General features: G+C 34.3%; 1 protein-coding gene across 5 annotated transcripts in view; it reads right to left on the reverse strand.

The window, feature by feature from the left end:
- DPP10 (dipeptidyl peptidase like 10) overlaps positions 1-22,472 on the reverse strand; it is a 487,135-nt gene that overhangs the window by 65,868 nt on the left and 398,795 nt on the right. For all 5 annotated transcript variants that reach the window (XM_038182314.2, XM_038182316.2, XM_038182317.2 and 2 more), the window contains exons 6-7: positions 1,297-1,349; positions 1,113-1,194 (exon numbers count right to left, since the gene is read on the reverse strand). In XM_038182314.2, coding sequence (XP_038038242.1) covers positions 1,113-1,194; positions 1,297-1,349 — 135 coding nt within the window. The remainder of the gene's footprint in view (positions 1-1,112; positions 1,195-1,296; positions 1,350-22,472) is intronic.

The following is a 22,472-nucleotide window of genomic DNA, read 5'->3' on the forward strand; positions in this document are numbered from 1 at the left end:
CATATCAAGCATATTCCAACTACTTCTGCCTTCCTGCCTCCACTTGCTTGATAGAATACTTTCTAACCAGAAGCACTTTTTATGTTCTCACCATCTTGATGAATGATATAGGCGAGGGGATATATTCTCTAGACACTGAACTTACAACCTCTCTGCATAAACAAGTCACACATTCAAAGAGTCTCCAGGATCGTGCCTGTGAGCATTAATGAGCTTATTAGAAAATTGCATCAAGGATATGTGATTCCTATTCAGAGAGCTGGTGCTTTTAAAAGTCTTTCTCTTGCATTCATCTACCAGCACAGGTCAGTTTTAAATCAATGCTGTTCCTAGAACCACTATTTTTTTTTCTTCTCCTATTGAGTTTGGTCATAAAGTGTGATTCATGTTCATAAAACATGGTCAAACTTTTGACAGAAAACAACATATGAAACACAGCATTGTTGGTTTTATTATTATGAATTCAATGCAGCACAAATGACCTTGGCAGTAATTTTCATACTGAAAAGAAAACACTTTTGATTGAATTCATTGCACCCACTTTTGGATGCTAAGCTTCTTGCTATTGTCCACAGTTTTCATTGATCATGCCCTTGAAAACCTCTTTGTCTTCAACTTTTCTTCTCTCTTAGGTGAGAGAAGAACATCTTAAAGATGGCTATTCCAAAAATTATTTGAGTCTATATTTGGATGAAGATGTGACTCTTTCAATAAACATACAATTAAAGACTTTGTTTATTAGGGGAAAAACAAGTAAACAAACAAACAACAACAACAAAAACATAAAACAGCAACAACAACAAACAGACAACCATGCTTACGTGACTTTTATAAAAATAGAAACATCCCCTAAAATCTGCAGCAGGACCATACCAGCATCCAGCAGAAATACATAACAAAACTTACCTTTGCAGAATCCTAGAAGAGTTTGGGTTGGAAGAGACCTTAAAGATCACCTAATTCCAACCTCCCTGCAATAGGCAGGGACACCTTCCACTCAACAAGATTGCTTATACTTTAAGGCTTCTAATTTTTATTTTTACTACAGCCTGTCTGGAACAAATACATTATTGAATTACTTTCACTGTAGCATTTTTTATGACTGTGCTTACCAGTTGCTGTCCTTGGATGCCCCATGCTGCGTACTGTAATACTGAATCCTCTACTTCTGGAGGGTTTAGCTCCAAAACTTCCCTTGAAAAAAAAAATTAAACATTTTTACTTGAATACTCGGGCATCACCTTACTTATAGAACTACTGACAATGACATTATATTGAAAATGCAAAGTGACCTACCTTGTGTGTATGTTGTAAATCACGTACGAAGCTGTAAAAGAATAATGAAAAACCTGTGACAAAAAAAAAAAATAAAAAAGAAAGAAAAAGAAAGCATAAGAATAACAAATACAAATACTGGATCGATAGACTATTGTTATGATCCCAGGAAGCCCAGGATTCTCTGGTTGGGAGAGATCTTATGCTGTTGTCTTAATTTGTTATTTTGTTGAAGTCAAGTGACTGTCATTTAAGTGCAAAATATCAGGGCCTGATGTATGCGGAGCCAGAAGATTGATGCTGAGGAACAGAATTGTACAGCTGACAATGTGATAAGCCATTGAGACAAAGGGCCAAAATCTTCTAGATCAAAGTAAATTATTACATGTCTACTCTTCAATCAAACATTACTTTGTTATATATATATCATCAGTAATAGACATTTTGCTGCCTTCTGGATTTGGGTGATCAGTTTTAACCAAGCTCACTTCTTCAACAGTCTCACAGTATGAAAATAGCATAACTCTGTGGTATCAATTACTTAATTATGATTAACTGAAATTACTTCATGTTCAAAAATATAATTGCAATTAGGTATCACTGTACTAAGAGAAATTCTTCCTTTTAATGTAAACTCTTTTCATAAAGAAACAAAGCAACATTTACTAGACTTTCTGTAGCTTCACATCTACAGAGTTACTATATCTCTACTTGGCATATGAATTTTTTTATTATTTTTTTTTTCCCCTCTGGACAGTGTCATGCTAATTCCAGTTAGATGAATACAGATACATTAGCCAAGCTGAAACCCTGATATGGAGTATTTGTTGGGAACTCTGTAGTTTATATTATCTGTACCAGGAATCTTTCAGCATCTTCTCCAGAGAGGAGAGACAAAAGAGGATCACACATGAATAGAGTTATTGGAATTTGCAGTTAACACATGTGAGGGGTTTCAGAGGTAGTTATTTTGACTGAAAGTTTTTCAGTAACAGAGTCATCTGAAAGATCCCTCCAGCAATTTCATTTCCATTATTAGTTCCCTGTCAACATACAGACAGAATTTTGCTGGCTGATGTTACAAGAAGTCCACAAAGGCCTGTAAGATTTGGAACTGTACTTATTTTGACATATATTTTTTAAATTTAGTCTTTCATCAATGTGTAAACTGAATATAGGTTTTAATGTGATCAGTTCAACACTAAAAAAAAAAAACCTGCAAAAAAAGTATCTTCAAGACAAATTCTTCTAGTCAAAATGTATTGAAATAATAATCTGTTATTCAGCTAACAGTCAACTGTAAAAAACAAACTGTAAAAACAAACCAACCAAACAAGCAAAAACAACAAAAAACATTTATCAATCATAATCTGAACTTTTAGATGACATACTGTTCTGAGTTTTGTGTCCTATATTTTCTACCTTTCAAGGAATGACTCTGTAATTCTAAGGCCGCTAAAAACAAAATATTGTCTTAGAACTTAATGCATAGTCCAGCAAGACGCAGCAAAACAATTTGCAATACACACATAGTCAAGTACACTCCTGTAATATACTCCAGGAAATAATCAATTCATTGTCCTTGGGTAACTTGGAAAATATCCCACATAGAATAGAGTTTGTGACAAAAATCTGAAAGGAAAACCTCACCAGCAGTATTTCCACAGGATGATGAGAGTCCTCAACTCCTGGGAAATGAAGGAGAGCTTATGACATTAGAACTCTGCAGCACTATAATCACAAAATGCCAAACACCTTGATGAATCCTATATCCATTTCCTATATTAGAAATAGCATGTGAAAGCATATAATTGGTTTATTTAGAGCAATAATAATGCCTCCTTGCTCACCTGGCTTTTTGGCAAGGTAGTGAGCAGATTATTCTCTATTTTTGTTTTTACCCACATAGACACCCATACTCTGAACTAGTTTCTGTGTTTCTCATTGCTGCTATACCCTCTTTTTCTCCAAATTCTCCTTTTAGATTCAAATAAGACTTTTCACAGGGCATAATAGCACTCAGTCTGAGGAAGAACAATGAAAAAATAACAGTATATGAAATACAAATTTTAGAATCTGCAGTATACTTTCAGTTATCCCAAAGTTTATCAGCCAAATGGGATCTATTTCTCATATGCAACAGTAGATATACATTTATTTTTTTATATGTAGTGAATAGCAAGGAGACTATTTGGAAGTGATATCTTTCCCATTAAAATTTAAAATACATAAATAAATAAGGAGTATCATCAAATAACTAAAAACATAGAATATGCCATTACACCTATCCCTCCTATCTCAAAACACATACATTGACTTGTGAAAAGAAAGGCAGTTTCTCACATAAGGTTTCAAACCATACAGATCTTTATGATTCATCAGTGAGATATCAGATCTTTTATGGGTTCATTTACACTTCCAATCACCTCTAAAAAAAATCTAGTATTTTAAGACATTACTAGCCTGAATGAAAATTGCTTTTATTGCTATTTTAACAATTAAAGAATGAATCAGAATTAGAAAGATCAGTCTTAGCTGCAAATAATTTTAACTGTTCCAAGGTGTGTTCCATGATTCCCAAACAGTATTATTCATTAAAAAAAAAAAAAAAAGAGAAAGAACAAGAAAATGCTTTTATTCCTTCTCTTTCACAGCAGGCAGTTATTAGGCAGTTCAAAGCTAAGAGAATTCAATCTGAAAGAGCTTTGTGTGCCTCAAAGCTTTTCTATTTTTTCCAGTTATATCAGTTGGTCTAATAAAAGATAATACCTCTTCCCACAAATCTTGTCTCACTTACCCATTAAAGCCATTACATTTATAAAAACAGTGTTACTGAGACACAAAGATTCCTCAACCCAGGAGAAAAAAAAAAAAAAAAACAAAAAAAAAAAAAACAAATAAATCCTGTAAGTGGTGCTTCTTAATTAATAACCTTTATTATAGTATATAGCATGAAACACCTAAGAACCAAGAAAACATAGATGTAGGAGAGGACACACCGAAACAGTGAAATAAACCAGAATATATCTTGCAAGAATCTTCATTTATTCATTCATCCATGGCCTTTCTCTGTTTTTAACATTGTAGTTAACACATCAGTGAAACAATTACGCATTGTGTTCAAAATGCCATGGTAGGTGTCAGACGCAGAACTATTGGCTGTTGTACAGCTTGAAGAATACCAACATGAATAGGATTTTGCCTTTATCCTCTTTTCTGCAATTGAATTATGCATTTGAAGAATTACTGAAAAAATCTACTTATGCTCAAAACCAAACCAAAAGGCTTTTCCATGGTAAAACAATTACAAGGCTAAGATAAAAGTTAACCAATCATTCATTCATCGTTCATGCAAGGAAATACTCCCACAAAACTACACATGGAACCTCATTCACTGTTGATTCTGAAAAACCTACTAGAGACCTTCACTAAAGACTCAAAAAATCAATTTTAAAAAACAGATGCAAACATACATTGTGTCTTTTTTTTGCCTTCAGGATGAATGTGTCTTTTTAGAAAAATGGAGCCTGCAGAATATGCAATGAACTACAAATAAGTAAGTATTAGAAGCAAAGTGGAGAGAATATGAGGAGAACACAATGGAATATAGACTCCTCATAGCACGGTTAGAGAACCATTTTGAAGGGATTACTGAAATTAATGCACTATAGCACTATGCTTGTGCAACAGTTGCACCAATAATACCGGCTAACAAAATTTGTAGATTTTCAGGTATGGCAACAATTACAGTGAAACCTCAGACTCTGTATTGATACTAAAGATCTGAAGTTATCGCTTGATAGTTCATCCAGCTAGAAAGTACTGTTATGATCATCATGCCCAATCTCTTTCATCTGAAAAACAGTTTATGAGACTTCAATATTTCAAATACATGTAGTTTGACAAAGAAATAGAGATTCCCAATGGGTTCTTCAATGGGTTTCATAGAAAGCACTGGGAAACAACTAAACAGAGTCTATAATGCCAGGACAAAGTATCTCTGCACATCTTTGAATCCTATTTTTCCTACTCAATTTTGGAAATGAAAAACTAGAAGTAAGTTTTGCCAGTATTGATGTCTAAATCTCTACATATTTTTCGCATAACTTGTTACATTCTTGTTTCTGAAAGCTCTGTATCTAATTGCAAAGTGTTAATCTAAGCTAGCTTGATGCATTTGTAGCACTAGAGTTAAATGACAAGGTTATTACTTTGCAAAGCATCATATTTATTTGTTTCAATCAACATCATTTACTTGTCCTGATTGATAAGAACCATGACATATCATTGGTAATAATTTATGGTTAGCATTAATACTTTTCAGTATGAAATATTACCAGCCATAACAACTATTTGCTGCCAAACTAAAATAAATATAAAAGCAAGACATTTCCAGACATGTAATTTGTCTGTAAGAAAAAAAGGCTGTCAACGAAGCCTAAACAAAAAGGCACCTCTAAAAAATTTGCTAAAGCTTCAACCATTCCACATATAACTTTTCAATAAGATTAATTATCTCAAGAAGAAGACATTCAGTGTAGAATGTTAATTAATTCACAATCAATTAAACTCAGATCATCTAACAAACAATAACGTGATACAAAGTGCAGTTGAGAATAACTGCAGAAACTTCTTTTTCTTCTGATACATCAAGGGCTGAGATAGACCACCCTATATTTGGATATGCAACTCAATCATTTTTGAATACATAATAATTTCAGATGAGTGAATTATTCAATAAATTGTTCTGCATTACTACTTCTGAAAGCCTCATATATCACTGCCTTTTGAAATTCCGTTAGTTACACTATCATGTAAAATATGTTTCTTGAGTCTTGTATGAGATGACTTACAACAAAAATTTATATATATATATTTTTTTTTTCTGGCTTATTTACCTTCAGCATTAAAAAACGTGTAACATCACTGAAATCACAGTTACATGATGGTGAAGCTGGTAAGCCTCAAGCATAAAATGAGCATATTTATATTGATACACGGGTACTCACACGTCATTCTCATGCATGCTCATACTCAAATTCAGTATGACTAAAAATATGACTATACAAATATTTCATTATTTATAGAAACTTGTCTTTTTCTAAATTTCTTTACAGGCAGATTCACAATGTGAATGTATATTTTGATCCAAACTAGCATAAGGGGAAACAAATATATTAATTCTGAAAATACAACCAGAAATTTATCTGCACAGAAATATGAGACTGATGAAAGTGCTTGCTTCTGGTCAACTGATCTGAACAGCTCGATTATGTCTTAGAAAAATGCATATATAAACACTTTATTACTGCCCAATACTTCAGTCTGATCTCTTCACAGGGTCCTTATAGCATAGAGTCCCATACAAGAGGCATCTGTTATAAGAAATTTATATCGAGTATCTCCACACATATTGAAAACTGTTAATTGAGACCCAAATATGTTATATATCACTGATTCTTGAAGGCAGAACTGCATCAAGCCTCCTTAGAGTGTCTGTGATGGTTAAATTTAGTTTGCTCTTTCAGATACTGTTGAAGAAAGAATTGAGCCAAGATTTGTTTTTTTATTCTCAGCTTTTCTGAGATATGTTCCTCACATATTGTATTTATTCAAGCAGATTGCAAAAGAGGAAAATGGGAAGAGGCAGAAAAAAATAACACCTTGTTTTGAAGACATGCAGTTGTACATGTGGAGATATTTACAAAGATGTGCAATAGCTGATTCAAGTGAAATATGTACAAAGAAATGAGTAAGAAAGATGAAAAATATTTTCTAGTCTTATTCCATACAAAACAATGTCAAGTTTCTGAGCACAAAACTGAGATGAAGATGCCCCAAAACAATGAAGATAAAAATCAAAATCTAGAAATACAGTGTCTTGATTTTGAAGAAATCAAGGAATTTTGAAGAAAAGACTACAGTCTCAGTTTATTTTTTTATTCTCTAGACCATCTGACTTGCTCTGGCAGCAGTAAGACAACTGATAGCAAATGCTCCTCTGCTGTTTGCTTACAAATAACATAGGGAGATGAAAAGACCCAATGGAGCTCAAGAAGGGATAAGCAATGAGATAAATGGCCTGTGAGCCTGACAAAATGCAAAGGGAGAATGGAAAAGAAAACAAAGCTGGGGGAAGCAGATGGGTAAACCAGCAAGCAAGAAGATGGGAAAAAAAAGAAAAAAAAAAAAGAAAGCAAAAATATAGGGCTAAATATACAAGAATGGGGGAATAAATAAATAAATAAAAAGAAGAAGAACAAACAGTATAGAACAAAGCAGAATTCAGTCCCTTAAATGAATGAAAATGAAGACAATCAGATCAAGAGAGAATGAGCAGTCAGCAGATCTGCAGCATGTGGGCATGGTGGCTGGAAACACAGCCTCTTGGGACTGATGAAGGAAATTTGTGAAGAGCTGATTGACTTGTAGAGCCTTCCTCTTTTGAAGATAAAAGATAGGAGTGAAAAAGGCAGTACTTGTATGCATGAACTTCCTGTCTTTTGATACTTTTTCTGGCACAATTACTAATTGCTTAGCATGGATGCACCATATGGAATGGCAGGAATGCAGCATGTTTTTCCCAGGTGATAATTTGTTGCCTTCTCTAGGAGTTCCCCAGAGCGATACAAGGACACCTTTAATCATATCTCTAAGTGTTAAGAATCTCCAGGGATTTTTGCTGTATGCCTTTATTATTATTATTATTATTATTTATTTTTTGTTTTCCCTCATAGCATGCAATTCCGTATTATAGAGCTTCTGTGAGAAAATGGCTGTTGGTCTGCTTTGACTTTTGAGTATTTAACTGCCTTAACATCCCAACGGGTTGAGCTGAACAGGTGTACCAATTATATTTGAAACCCACAAGGTTAAACGTTCCTGTACTACCAACACATCTTTATGAATCAGCCAGCCAACATGGCTGGGAGCTGATCACTCCAAACCATCCTCTACAAACCCTGCTTAAACTCTTCAAATGATTTAAAGACTGGAAGCCAGATTTCTCTCCTTACATCACTTTGCACTGGACTGTGAAATCTAGTATCTTCCACAGACTATGTTCAGACAGCATGAAAAGAAAATCCTGTCCATAGGAACAAATTCCATAAAATTCATTAAGGCTAAATTTTATCTTTACTTTTAAACTTCCATTTTGGTCATGCACTATTCATCTCCTTTTTCTCTATGATTTCTCTGGTGCTGTTCGTCCTGCTAGCTGGCTTATATTGTTCACCTTCTGTTCCACTACCTTGCTGCAAAACTGAGCAAAATACCACCTTTCCATGCAGTTTCCAACAATTGAGCTCACAGCCAGTTATCCACTCCAGCACTTCCTATTAACAAGCCATGATGCTTCTTGTAGTCTACTAGGCCTACCCTCACTAATTTTCTCTTATTGTACCATATTTCTACATTAGTCTCTGCCGTTACCCCTGTCAAAAGAACTGTAATATCATAAAATGGCCACATGAAGTAGACTCTTGCAGCAAATAAAAGACCTCTTCATGATGAAGTGATTAAAAGGTCATGATAAGAGAGCTATTCATTTAGTACAAGCGACTACTTCACAGTGATCTCAAAGAAGCTATAACAAAGTGATGAATACCTCACACCAAATTCAGCTCTCTGGGAAACATCTAATCTGGTGCTATATTTGCAGACAATAAATAGAATTAAAAAGGTTAAATTTGTGCAGATAGTTGACTGTCTTCACTGAAACATTAATTTATTGCCTGAGACCCCAGGCTAACACCCTTTCATGCTTAAATACCTGAAAAGACCTGTCCTTACTTAAAAAGAGCACAAAAATTGGATAATAAAGGGGCGCATCTTAATATTTCTCTAAAAAGTGGACCCAGCCATCTGATCTGGTAGATCTGTCACACTACCCATGTTCTGCAGAGCATGAGACTGGAGCTTGGTTTAAAGCATAATGTGCAACAAAGACAACTTTGCAAAGATGTGCTTAAAACATTTCTCTGGGACAGTTACATAAAGGTCTAGTCTTTCCAATCTACTTCAAGGTATTTCAACTCTGTCTGTGTACGTATGTTAAAAGATCTTTCATTCCATCTGTACCAAAGTAACTGCTAACTCTCATTTTGCAGGAATCCACTTATTCATCACTCCTCTTTTCAACACTGTTGAGAAATGCAAATGCCAGAAGATTTATCTGCGTTTCTGACTGACCTGTTGGCCTAGTCAGAGAAGAGACAGTCAGCCAATTTTTCTTTGATCAAGCAGCCAGGAATGCAGCCAAAGCCTCTTCTAAGAATGACGATGGGTTCCTCATGCATAACGTAGACAGGAGATATCCCTGCCATACAATGAGCTACAATAAGAGAATCACAAGATGGGATGGTTGACGTGTCTAAAAAACACACAGACCTTTATTATTTTGGGCATTTGCTCTAGGACAAAGTTTTCAATTACAGAAATATGTAACTGTTTTTTAAAAGCTAGAAATGGTGGTTTAAATTATGTTCTTGCAATACAGTTTCTAATGAAAGGCAGCTCTGCCTCAGTTTTTTTTTAAGCAATGACCTGGGTCAGGCTGACCCTTTTCCTTTAGGATAAGTAAATCTATATTTATTCCTGGAGGTAAAAAAGGTAAAAAAAAGCTTTCCAAGCTTTCCATTAAGGTTACCTGCCCCTCTTTCAGTGAAGAAGTAGCAAATTCCAGATTCCAATGATAAAAGAGCTAGCTAGGTACTTAACTGCATTATTTCTCTGAATTCTTTTATTGTTGTTCTCTGGGGAAGTGACTGGTACTTTTTTTTTCTTTTTATCTATTTTCATCCTTTATATAATGTTTTTACCATGTCTTTTATTCTATTTTTAAAATAATTAACTTCTTCATTTGTTCTTGATGTTAAATATTTCTCAGAGAATTATTTTCTCTTCTGATTGTACAGCCACAGTACAGCCACAGGATATAACAGACCACTTGTTAAATTGCATCAGATATTTGCTGTTAAGTAATGGCAAAACAACCTTTTTTTTTTTTTTTAGCACACTTACACAAGATCACTGTTAATGGTGTACACAGCAATGACTACTGACAAGGCTGTTTCCACCTGTATCTCTGAAGGAAAATTTCTTCATTATCACCACACATCTTCCTTCCACTGCCTCCATGTAACAGTTCTGGATGCTCTTGTGTTAACAGAGCTGATAAAATACAGTATGGTTTGCTTCGTATTTGACACTGTGCTTTTCCTAAAACGTTTAAAAGGGCATTAGCAACAACACTATTCATCATCTTCACTTACTGCGTGTCAAAGCAGGAAAAGGCAAATTCAACTTCAAGAATGAATTCAATAAAATAGAAAAAATATCTGTATTTAATTCATCTATATTGGCTGGTACAGAATATATGAAAAGCACAGGTCAAAGACATATCAGCACAACTAATAACACAGATGGTATTGCTTGTGTTAATATTGAGAATTAATTTTGTTGTGCTGACAGACCTTTCCTCCCTTGACTTTCAACATTTCACAGTTTTGTTTGTGGTATTTATAGAATTCCCCATCTGTTAACTAACTAGTTTCCCTATTTCCATCAAGAGACATCATTTGCAAGTATTTCATTAAAGCCCTGTTCTGATAATCTACACCAACAAGATTTACAAGGTCATGAATTATGCTCATGAACTGACTAACTTCATGGTGGTTGCTAGGCTTGACCTTCCCCATGACAGTTAACAATACCAGTCTACAGCTGGTATAGGACACCTTCTACAGGGAGATGCAATCTCAGGTTGCTATCTCGAGTGCAAAGTGGCTTCACTTTTTTAGTGGCTTCACTAAAAATATTTTTCTAATCACCTCTGTGTAAAAGCTGTAGAAAGGGTGCTCAAGTCTTCAGTCAATGGTGTATCAGTCATCAGCTAAGATACCACTACGTATTTTCTTGTATGTAGGTTAAATGTTTCCATGATCCAGCTTTGCTACACCAAGTGAAGGACTCGGAGTTAATCTTTTAACACTACTGCATGGGCTATGAGTCAATTTGCAAAACCTTCTGACAAGTCACTTGCACATTTCTGACCTTCCATTCTGATCCCAGAATCTTTGTGAAAAATCTAGTCACTTCAGATAAGTAAAAAAATAAATAAGTTTGATAAGCAAGCAAGGTCTTTCTATGACTTATTAGGTAGGACGTTCTTTTTACAGCTTTTCTTTTAAGCATGCTTCATTTCAAAGGTATTTATCATTGTATATACTGAGTTGAATGGGTTCTGAATGTGAACTCCAAAGGAATACTTCTTCTGTGAGCTTTTGGTCTACTGACCAAAACTTTATTTATTTATTATTAAAAACAGACCTTGTCATAGACCGTAAATTAATCATAAACAGAAGCCATGTGGAGAGTGATGTTGAATGAATTAGGGATATCAGATGAATGAAAATTAAAATTTCTCTCATAAGTTGCTTAAGACTTGTTTTAGCCAGGAGTTGGACTTGATGATCCTTGTTGGTCCCTTTTAACTCAAGATATTCTATGAATATCTTCAAGAAATAAGTAAAGAGTCTGGGTTTTGCTATAGCAAGGGCTAACAAGCTCAATAGCCACTCTGTGAAAACTGAAATCAAATAGTTTGTGAAACCCAACATAAATGTTTCAGATCAAATTCTTAACCTAGTAATCTAGTTTCATATTTTGGCATATCACCTGACAAAGAGAAATTGAAAGGAAATGATTCTTGAAAGAAGAAGTCCCCTATTAAGGAAGACTATCCTCATTTTATGCCTTTCAAATCTAGCTATTGATTAAAAAAGAAATACAAAAATAAATTACTACCTATCCTTTTAACCAATTTCATCTATGGTGTGAACATATCTATAAAGGAAATTTATCTCTCTGATTAAATTCTTTTAATTAACTTCTGTAACTAGTCCATTAAAATGTATACATAAACAAGTAACCAATAATTTTAAATGTGTACTATTAAGATAGTAAGATAGGATCAAAGTGGTTCACTCATTATATAAAGTGACATCTGGGGACTACGGGTTATTTGCACAATGAAACTTTAAAGATTTATTTGTTCATGGAGGTTAACAAAGTAGTCAGCACCCATGAGGATGGGTTATAATTTCAACAGATTATTGCACGTTGGAGCTCTCTTGCAGGGACAACAATAATATCATGGTCCTCTCAGGGCCATTTTTGACTTATCTGTTTATATGTTCCTGCAAAAAACATGTACGGGGAATAGACTTCTAAGCTTTCCAATGATGGATGCATTTCAGTGTTAGATCAAGTCAATGACATGTTAATAAACAAATAAGACACTTACCTCTACTGTGATTCCCAAAGATCATGGTGGTTATCTGCATGTTTAGGCATTCAAATACCTCTAAAATTCACTTCAGTCACTGGAAACTATACTGAAACTTTACCCTTTCCATATGTGCTAAAGCCATCATAATTAAAACATGAAATAATCCAAGTGATTTTATATCAAATACCTGATGCTTACATTCCTCCCACATACTCAAGTGGAGTAAATTCCACAATATAGCCACTTACTTAACATTTAATTCATCTTTCTTATAATTCTATGGGTACAATTCAATGATTAAACCTAAAGTGATTATGAATATAATGAGTAAAAACAGAGCAATGCTTTTTTAAATTTCAGTAGTGGTAGTTATAAAAATGTTTAAGCACCTTCAATATAAGGAACAACTCAGTAAAATTCACATTTATATCCTTTTAAAAATAATAATGATACTTTAATAAAATTAAGTTTCTTAGATTTTTAAGTAACTGGTTGCTATTTTATTATAATTTACTAACCAGATTCTCAGTTGCTGCACTGCTTTCTATCTCTGTGGGCTCTGTTGACCTATGTCCATTATGAACATCTACATCCTAATTTTAAATATTCCACTTTGTCTTTTTTTTTTTTTTTTTTTTAAGTGGTTTACTTGTCAGAAGAAATAGGCAATAGGACACATACTCAAGAGGTTGAATAACCATTAATTTCTGTTTGATCTGGATCTTAACCATTAGGTTACCTGAAAGCTTCTCAAAAACCTTACACTACAAAAATTTCTTGTCTATTAAGCAAGGTCATTACAGAATTGCCATTACTCATAATTGTGCAGCAGTTTGAATGGCTTGCCTAGGTCTCTTTGGTTATATTTTACTTATGAAATCCATAAATTCAATATGGAATCTGATATAAAAAAAAAAAAAAATACAGAAACATATATGGTCCAGGCTTTTCTCAAAGATCAGAACAATGTCAGATTGCTGCAAGCAGCAAAGCTTTCTACACAATAAGGAGAAGGGACAGGATTCACAATAAATGCACCCTCTTGTGGGGCACAGATTTATTCTGTCTGGTTCTGTAACCTGAGACCGAGGGGTATAACTGTTCCAAACTGCTCAAATTTGGATCTTCTCTGAATTAGTTCAATAAAGTCCCATGGTCTTCAGTGGCACAGAGGCCAGCTACCCTCACAAATGTAAAGAGACATTTTGAGGATCTATTTCACATGTGGAAATCAGCTTGTAATTAAATAAGTAAGTGTTTCATAAGGATCCATGGAGTGACCTGACTACACACCAATCCCATTCCAGAGAAAATTAAGTGAGCATAGAGATATAGGGTTTACATGCTAATGCTGTGGGAATGAGATTAAATGTGACCCTAATTAATACTCATTATAAAGATGATCACTCCTTCTTCTCTCTTTTAATATTAAGAATGGTGATCATCAAGATCAGTGCACCCCACAAGCATGACACTATCAGTGTAATAATACAGGCTACTACTGGTTCATATACAGGTGTAAACTACATGATTAATTACATATTCATTTGTGAGTTAGGAATTTATAACTAATGAGAACTTTCTTTTGTATTAAATATGTCTTCTGTGTTTTTCTCTTTCATTTATTTATTATTTTTGGTATGAATTAGATCAGTGGTACCTGACACCTAAAGACATATATAACTAAATTAGTTCTTTCTGTTAGAAGACACTTCTCTCAGTATCTAAACCAACTTTACCAACTGGCAAAGTTGGTCAGCCTGCTAACGACATGCTTTGATAGAAGAAATTTTAACTCTCATCATCCATCCAGTTTTAAAATGATGGGGAAGACAGAAGACTGCTTTCTTTACACCTGTATTAATAAGTAGAGCTGATCTAACAGGACTCATATCCAGGAGCCCGTTACTGCTTTTTTTTTGTTGTTGTTTGTTTGGTTGGTTTTTGTTTGTTTGTTTGTTTTAAATCTAGGAAGAACTGCATTTTCCAGTATTTCCAAGCCAACCGTTTTAAATTTCCATTTGCATTTCTTGCATAGCTCCTTATCCTACATGAATGAACCTCTATTAGTCCACCATTAGCTATAAAATGCAACACAAATATTCTCTAGTCTTTCCATTGTGGCCACTGCAGCTAATCTGACCACAGTGCTTCTCAAGCAATTACCCTTTGATGATTGTAACTCTGAACTACAAAGATGAGATAAAGGCTTTGTAATGTGTTATACAGCAAGGCTAAATCTAGTAAGACTAACCATTTTATTACAAACTAATAATAACATATTTACTTTTACATCTTCTAAAAGATTTTTATCATGCAGCCAAGTGCTGCATTATATTCCACAAACACGTTTTAAGAAATAAAGTGGTATAAGCATAGATTGCTCCATCCACAGCATTTTAGCAGTAAGTTACAAGTTATAATCATTTTTCTAGCACTGGTAGATTATTTTTTGTCTAATTAATTTAGTACACAATTAATTCTGATCACTAAATTGATGTATGCAAACAGACAAAAGCAGCCCCTTTTGCTTGAAAAAAAAATAAAATTAAAATACCTGAAAATTTGACATACTCGAGAGTACTTTTCATGTGCTTCAACTGAACATTTGCTAGTAATAAAAGAGTTGCGGTCAATTAAAGCAATTTATCATAACTCACAAATACAAATATAGTGCCAATATAGCATATCATATTACTTTTCAGGACAGACACCAATAAATTTAAAAACTGTCAATAGTTACAAGATGTTAGTTTTAAATTCAGTTTTCTGTTTATGAAGGTAAGTAATACTTTATGATCTTCTAAGTTAGTTTCTTTTGGCTATTTTTTCACTCCTCTTATTTACATGATTTTCCCAATCAGAATGTGTTTTTTCTATGTGCTGTGTCAGATTTGGCTTAATATACGTTTCTCTAAAATGCTATTGCTGGAATACAGCTCAGTGTAATAAAGAAGCTGGACTGCTACAACTTCATCTGCTAATAAGGAAGAGCTGATCAACATTCTGATCCTATTTAATGCAATTTAAGCAGGTCTTACAATCAATGAAGAAAAGGGAATTTATTAAGTTTCAAATATGTGCTGTCCTCTGCATTGCAACAGAGAGAGTTGGGATGGAATTAAGTATCCAACATACCAAGGTTTGATGCAAAAGTCATAGAAAAGTCAGAATGAGAATCAGTGAAAGTCTCACCTCAAAACAGAATTGAGCTGCCCCTAAAGCATTCAGGATATACCAGTTTAACTAGGTAAAAAAAAAAAAAAAAAAAGGGCTTTTTTTTTTTTTTTTTTTTCTAATAAAGAGAGAAGTTTATCACCTTACTATTTGTAAGAACGTTTTACATATTTGAAGACCTACAGTCCCAGACTTCACCTGTCGAAGCTAAGGAAACTCAATTCTTTCAGGCCATAAGCTCAAAAAATATTTTCAAGATTTCACATCTAACAGAATACACATGCTTAAACACTGAAATGTGATTTTTTTTCCTAAAGAGTAGGAAACATTATTTATATGTCCAGTCTGTGACCTGCTTTAATCCCCATTTTTTTTCTATAATAAAAATAATTTTTTGTCTAATACATTACCTATTCTGCACTTGTTTACTAGATATATTCCCACCTAAGTGTAACAGCTTGCCTTTGTAGCTACTGAATAATATCCTGCATATTCTAAACATTTCTCCAATTTGTTTATATAGCTTTGAATGCTAACCCTGTTCTCCAGCCTCCCAGTAAACTAGTTTGGTACAATCTTCCAATTTACATCAGTTTACTCCCTGTTCTATTATCAAAATAATTAAGCAAACTGTTTAATATCACTATCATTATAGCTAATCACCCGTGCATCAAGATTCAGATGGATATTAAATATTACGTGGTCAGATTTTTTTAGATAGAATTCTATTTGAATACCGTCTGGATTTTTCAGTTGCATTTAAGAGCCAGGTGTAAAACAGAACTCAGGCATGTAAAGTGGATTGCAGGTAAAATTTAGGTTGTAACCTAATGTTGCAAGTCTAGAGGAAAAAGAATCACTGGAAGAAACTCAGTTATTGACTACTCCTAGAGGTGTCCTTTTTACATTAAACTTCTTCACACCCAGGGGAAAAAAAAATAAATATATATATATATATGAATCATAGTTTTGAAACAGGTGCTAAATTGCTTTACTATCACACAAAAGACATTTGATATCCCCAAATCTGAACTCGTTGTTGTCTATTGAATATCCTCTTATATTCACTGCACACTCACACCCCATGCCCTAGCAGTCAACGCTATCCTTTAAAATGCTACTGAAAAAGGCAGCTCACAGCACTCTCCCTGCCCGCTGCCACAAGCACCCCCATCCAGGCAGAAGAACTCTCTCCCTGCCTGCAGGGACCTGCAGATAGGCTATGCCAGAAACTTGTCCCCACCACGACCAGAGCTCCTGGACCCACCGGGACAAGGATTTCAGGGGCTCTTGCTTTGGTTCACAACCAGGGGCAGCAGGAGCATACAGCAGGATCCTCAGCTGGAGACTGCAACTCATGCAAGTGAGGAGTGGGCACCAGGGATGCTGTTCAGATACACCTCCCTGCAGCCCTTTTTGAATTTAACTCTCCCTTGTTTCAAAGTCTGCCTCAGGAGAGCTTTCTGTGTCACCTGGGGGACATTTGAAAGAAGCATGTGATTCTAAACTGGACTCATAGGGATATTTTTCTGTGCAAATTTGCTTTCAAGCCAGGCAACTTGCAATACTAAATGAAAAGGCTTCATATTAATAAATAATACCTCCTTTTGTCAGTCCTTTCCAGAGAATAAATTAGCTTGTTCTTGTAGAGTTTTTTTTTTTTTTTTTTTTTTTTTTTTTTTTTTGGAATTACAGAGAACACAAAATTGTATCTCACAGTTAAATAAACACATATAACATTGGTATGTCAATGCTTTATGCAGCTCCTTTTCTACTGACTTTAAAGTATGGCAAACTAATGGGTGAAAAAAAAAATCACAGGCCTTTTCAAATAGAGATATTCTGTCTTGTATAAAATGTAATGAAGTCAGATTTAAATACATATAACCTTGGGGTTATATAGTCTGAGTTCTTCTAAATGTGCCATGCTCTGATAATACCTGACATTTAGAGAAACATCTCCAACTGTTATGCAATAAAGTTGATAACATTACAGAATTAAATCCACTTGGAGCATGAAGTTTTATACAAAGAGCTGAGCAAGAAGTGGGGAAAACACTCTAAGAACAATGAAAGGTCTATGGATTTGCCCATAGTTGATTTTTTTTTTTTTTTTTAAATTTTATACTCTGACAAGAAACAATTTGCATCTGATTTTAAATTAGAAGACCCTTCAAACTTAAAAAAGTAAAGAAAGTAGGTATGTTCACTTCAATTCTTCATCGTTAGGAATAACTTCATTTCAAATGTATTTAAATATTTTACAAAGTTGTAGAAGTTGTTTTCTGTAATACATGTCTGCAGTTACAGGTGGCCGTCACCTCCTGCAACACTGCTTTACATGCCTAGGACTGACAAATTTTGAATATTATTCATTTATTCAGTTTCAGGATCTTTCAAAACAATTAGAATGTTTGCTTTTCCTTATTATAGAAGTCCTCAATAAAAACTGTTCTGCCATTTCTAAAAACAAACTGAGGAGGCTCTTGCTGAAGCAGAGAAGGAGGGCAGCCGACAGCACATGGCACAGCAGCAAAAGATTCCTCAAAGCATCAGGAGCCGCTCTGATTCCTCAGGGTTAGCTGAACCTGTTTTAAAAGCCTGCACACATATGCAAGCCTGTGGCTCAGAGCCTAACAAAAAAAATAAAAAATATTCCAGACTTGCCTTGGCTGGTGTAAGAAACTCATTTTTCCACTGAGGAAGCAAGAACTGCACCTATAAATACTAATTCAAAATACAACGTGGAGAGAGGAGGGATCCCCAAATACATGAAATACATGTATGTGCACACTCACATCATCGCATGTTCATTCTGCAGTCCTCAGTCCTTCATTGGAAAAAGTCTGCTACAGAATGGTTAGATTACTTTTACTGAAATATTTTTATTTCTTTATACAAGCTTCCATTTGATTTCAGGCATATTTGAAAATTAAGTTATAAACAGTTATATAAAAGAAAGAAAAACGAGAAAGCTGATGTGTGTGTATATGTATTTAAAATTCCATCTTCTAAGAGTGAAACATTACTAGTTACAGAGAAATTGAAGATTCATCTTTGATGACACCACATTCATTAAACCAACCACCACATAAAAAAAGTCTCTGCGTATCCTTATGATCTCAGGAAATCAAAGAGAAAGATGTGGAATTGCCATAGGTTTCTCACAGTAATATAGGATACACCCCATTTTGTACAAGATGAAAGGAATATGCAAGAAAAATGCAAACGTCATTCAGCATTACAAAGTATTTCTAGGATAACTGTGCCTAAGATGGTTGTTTGCCTTTGTTGTGAACCAAAGTATCTTAAAATAATGCATTCCTAGAAGAGAAATACACAACTTTACTAAGAATCTAGGCTCAAGTATGATCTGACTATCCCCTGAAGAAGAAATGGTGAAAAGCAGTGTATATGTAACACAGAAAGTATCAGGTATACATACACAAATACATAGACTAAGTACACACCAGATATACTCCTGTATGCAAACAACTGCACGTAACTTCCCATGCAAGTCTTTCCAATGGCACACCAGGGATTAAAATGGAAACTGGTTAAGTTTGTTTTGAGAACTATCTGCCTCCTGTATCTTCTATGACCTGCCCAAACATGTTTTTTTGTCGTTGTTCCAACGTTTAGTCAGATGCATACATAATTGCTGATAGCAACAAGTTCATGGTAATGATTTCAGTGATCCAAGCTAACCTGTTAATTAGGAAAATGCTGGGAAATACTATTTTAAAACATCAGTAGAGTTTTCTCATCTTTACAGTGCTATAAACTCTTTATGCTCATTTGCATGACAGAAGTCTTGGATGATTCAGTTTTATTCTTATATTCTGCCAGAGCATGGAAAGAAAACAAAAATTTTGAAATCACTTATTTAGTATTCAAAAAAAAGTTTCCTGTATTCAAAACATTTTTTAAAAATAATTGCTGTTTTGTTTGTTTATTTGTAATTCTGTATTTCACTTTTTAAATGCTTTCTTTATATTCCTCTTAAACTGGTCTGTGGTTACTGTGACAGACAGCATGAGATTCTGGCATTGGTTCATCATTTAAGTAAATCTGAAGACAGTAGAAGCATGTAGAAATTAAAGATATATTCATAAAATATTCTGATTACATTGTAAATTAAGACTGGATTTCTATAAACTCTCTAATTTATGGAAAATGAGTCTAAAATACTACTCTATAGGTGTTAGTCTTTATTGAAACTATGACTGAAAAATAAATAAAATAAAAAAAGAGCACAAGCTGTTGAGCAGTGAAGTATCAGTCCTAGAAGTTTTAATGTTCCATTTTCAGCTGACATTTTCTGTCTCATTTAATCAGTTGAAAGTTCAGGTTATAGCAGCTTTATTCATATTTAATAGTATCTTAATTATCATAGAAAAAGGTTTGGAAGCAACCCTAAAAAACACCTAGTTCCAAGCCCCTTCCATGGGCAGGGACACCTCCCACTAGATCAGGTTGCCCAATAGCCCCATCCAACCTGACCTTGAACATTTGCAGGGATTAGAGAGCCATAGTTTACCTAGGCAAAATGCGTAGCAATTCTGCTCACTTAACTGGCATTATCAAAGAATAAATATACTGCTCAAAGTATATAGAATAGGGAATAGACACTAGCCATTTAGAGTATGTTTTTTTCTCCCAAGTGCTTTCTTTTTAAATTACAATCCCATTTTCAGAACCATGCCCTCCTCTATTCATGAAAGCCACCTTCAGTGATTTCAGTTAGTGCAACTGTAATTTAAGGATTAGAAGTAAAGATGAACTGTACAAACTGATTATTTGTGATCACTGGACATATTACAAAGGAGTTAGAAAACAAGCTCTTCTGCAGACATTCAAAAAGGTATCCCACTTCTGATACTTTCAAGGACTAAATAAAACTCAGCAATTAGAGTTCCTCTACCAGATATGAACACCGAGGACAGTATTATACTTTTCTACTCTTAAGACCAAAAGTGACCATTATAATATATATTGAAATCTTGCCAAACTTGTGCTAATGACAGACATTACTCAGTGATTAACACCTCATGCCTACAATTTCTGTGTGGTTTTGAACATCTCTTTCAGAAAACCATTGAGTCACTGTCATTATCAAGAGCTAGCCAATCTTCTTTCCACATCCAGAGTTACAACACTGAGTCCTATCTAGTTTATGGAATCAATAAAATAAAGCATATACAGTGACTTGTCTTTTTAGAAAAATCCTCTAAATATCCTCTGAAGAAAATCCTTTCTTCATGATCTGATTAGCCTTTGGCTTTACTAATATTTAAATACATGCTGTGAACTGTGAGGAGTAAGTAGGACTTTTAAAATCTAAATTATGTCCATTTTTAAGCACTCATTTGGTAACGCTCAAATGCCATTATCAGTTGAGACAGAAAATTGTATTTGTTCTTATTCTGCTTCTTTCCATCAATCTCTTGCTCCAGGTTTTGTAGGTGAAGCCTTGTGGATGGGACCCACAGCCCACCTGCACCCCCGCAACACTCATCCAGTTGTGGAGGGACTAAGTGGGATGTGCATCATGCCTAAAATTAAACTCAAATAAAAATTTAGTTATGGTCATCTTGAAATTGCCATGAGAAGAGATATCAAAAGTACCCTTCTTTATTGCCTTATTCACTCACGTTAACACTGCCATTAAAACTTACCTCAATTCCTCACGTGTTTAGGTTCATTCCTTGTTTTCTTTATTCCAGTTGTCTTTTTTTTTTTTTTTTTTTCCTTTAGTCACCACCCACACTGTGGGTTTTACAGGAAAACAAAGGAAGTGTCCTGATGTCTCTAATTTTTTGTCTTATTATCAAGATGATCCCACACTTGGAAATATTTGGAAATGTAGAAATTGTGAGAAAATTAAATTCAGGATATTGCAGTGCGGACAGGGATGAAAAATTTCCACTCTGTATTAGAAATCCCCAGACTTTTCACACGGAGCAGGATTTTGTAGCAGATAAGAGGCACAAATCTCCATGCTTGTAAGACCACACAGAAACACTCAAAGATGAAGGCTCCCTCATATATACCTATACAGTTTTCGCATTTAGTTGAGACCCTCCAAAATGATCAAACCACAGCAATCAAAGTTGGGTTAGCAATTTTAAAGCAGAGGAAAATAATGTTTGGATTAGTTGATTATTCAGAATTCCCTGATTATTTTTCTCTTATTTTACAAATCCTAAAACCAATAACACTTCTCATCTCTACCTATTTTTATACAGAGAAACACTTTTGGCTCACCATAAATTGGTAGCCTGCTTGCAGATTAAAGAAGCAAGGATCAATGTTTTTTGTTTGTTTTTATATATATATTTCTAATTATTATCTCCCTGCTTTTCATTTTGCTCACATTACAAGAAATTGTGAGATATTTAGACAGTCAGACTGACTCTGTCAATACTTCCAGTAATCTCACTCTGAGGAGGTCTGCTTTTCCATCTCATTTATTTAACCTCATTTTCCCTCTAGTTCTCATTTTATTAGTTTCAGAACAGTTTCTTAGGAACCACAAGGTCATTACAGACTACAAAGTGAAGATCTCCAACGAAATAATAGAAAAACTCACCATTTTAAAGCAAAAACCCAGTGTGGTTAATTTGCATCCACTTTATTAGGTTATATAAAATTGTTTAAATTTTCTCATAAGCTTATATATGTCTATTGGGATAATAATTAACTTTGAAATTTGAATTGAATTTAT

Source organism: Anas platyrhynchos, chromosome 7 (genome assembly GCF_047663525.1).
Source record: "Anas platyrhynchos isolate ZD024472 breed Pekin duck chromosome 7, IASCAAS_PekinDuck_T2T, whole genome shotgun sequence".
In the NCBI taxonomy this organism is placed as follows: Eukaryota; Metazoa; Chordata; class Aves; order Anseriformes; family Anatidae; genus Anas; species Anas platyrhynchos.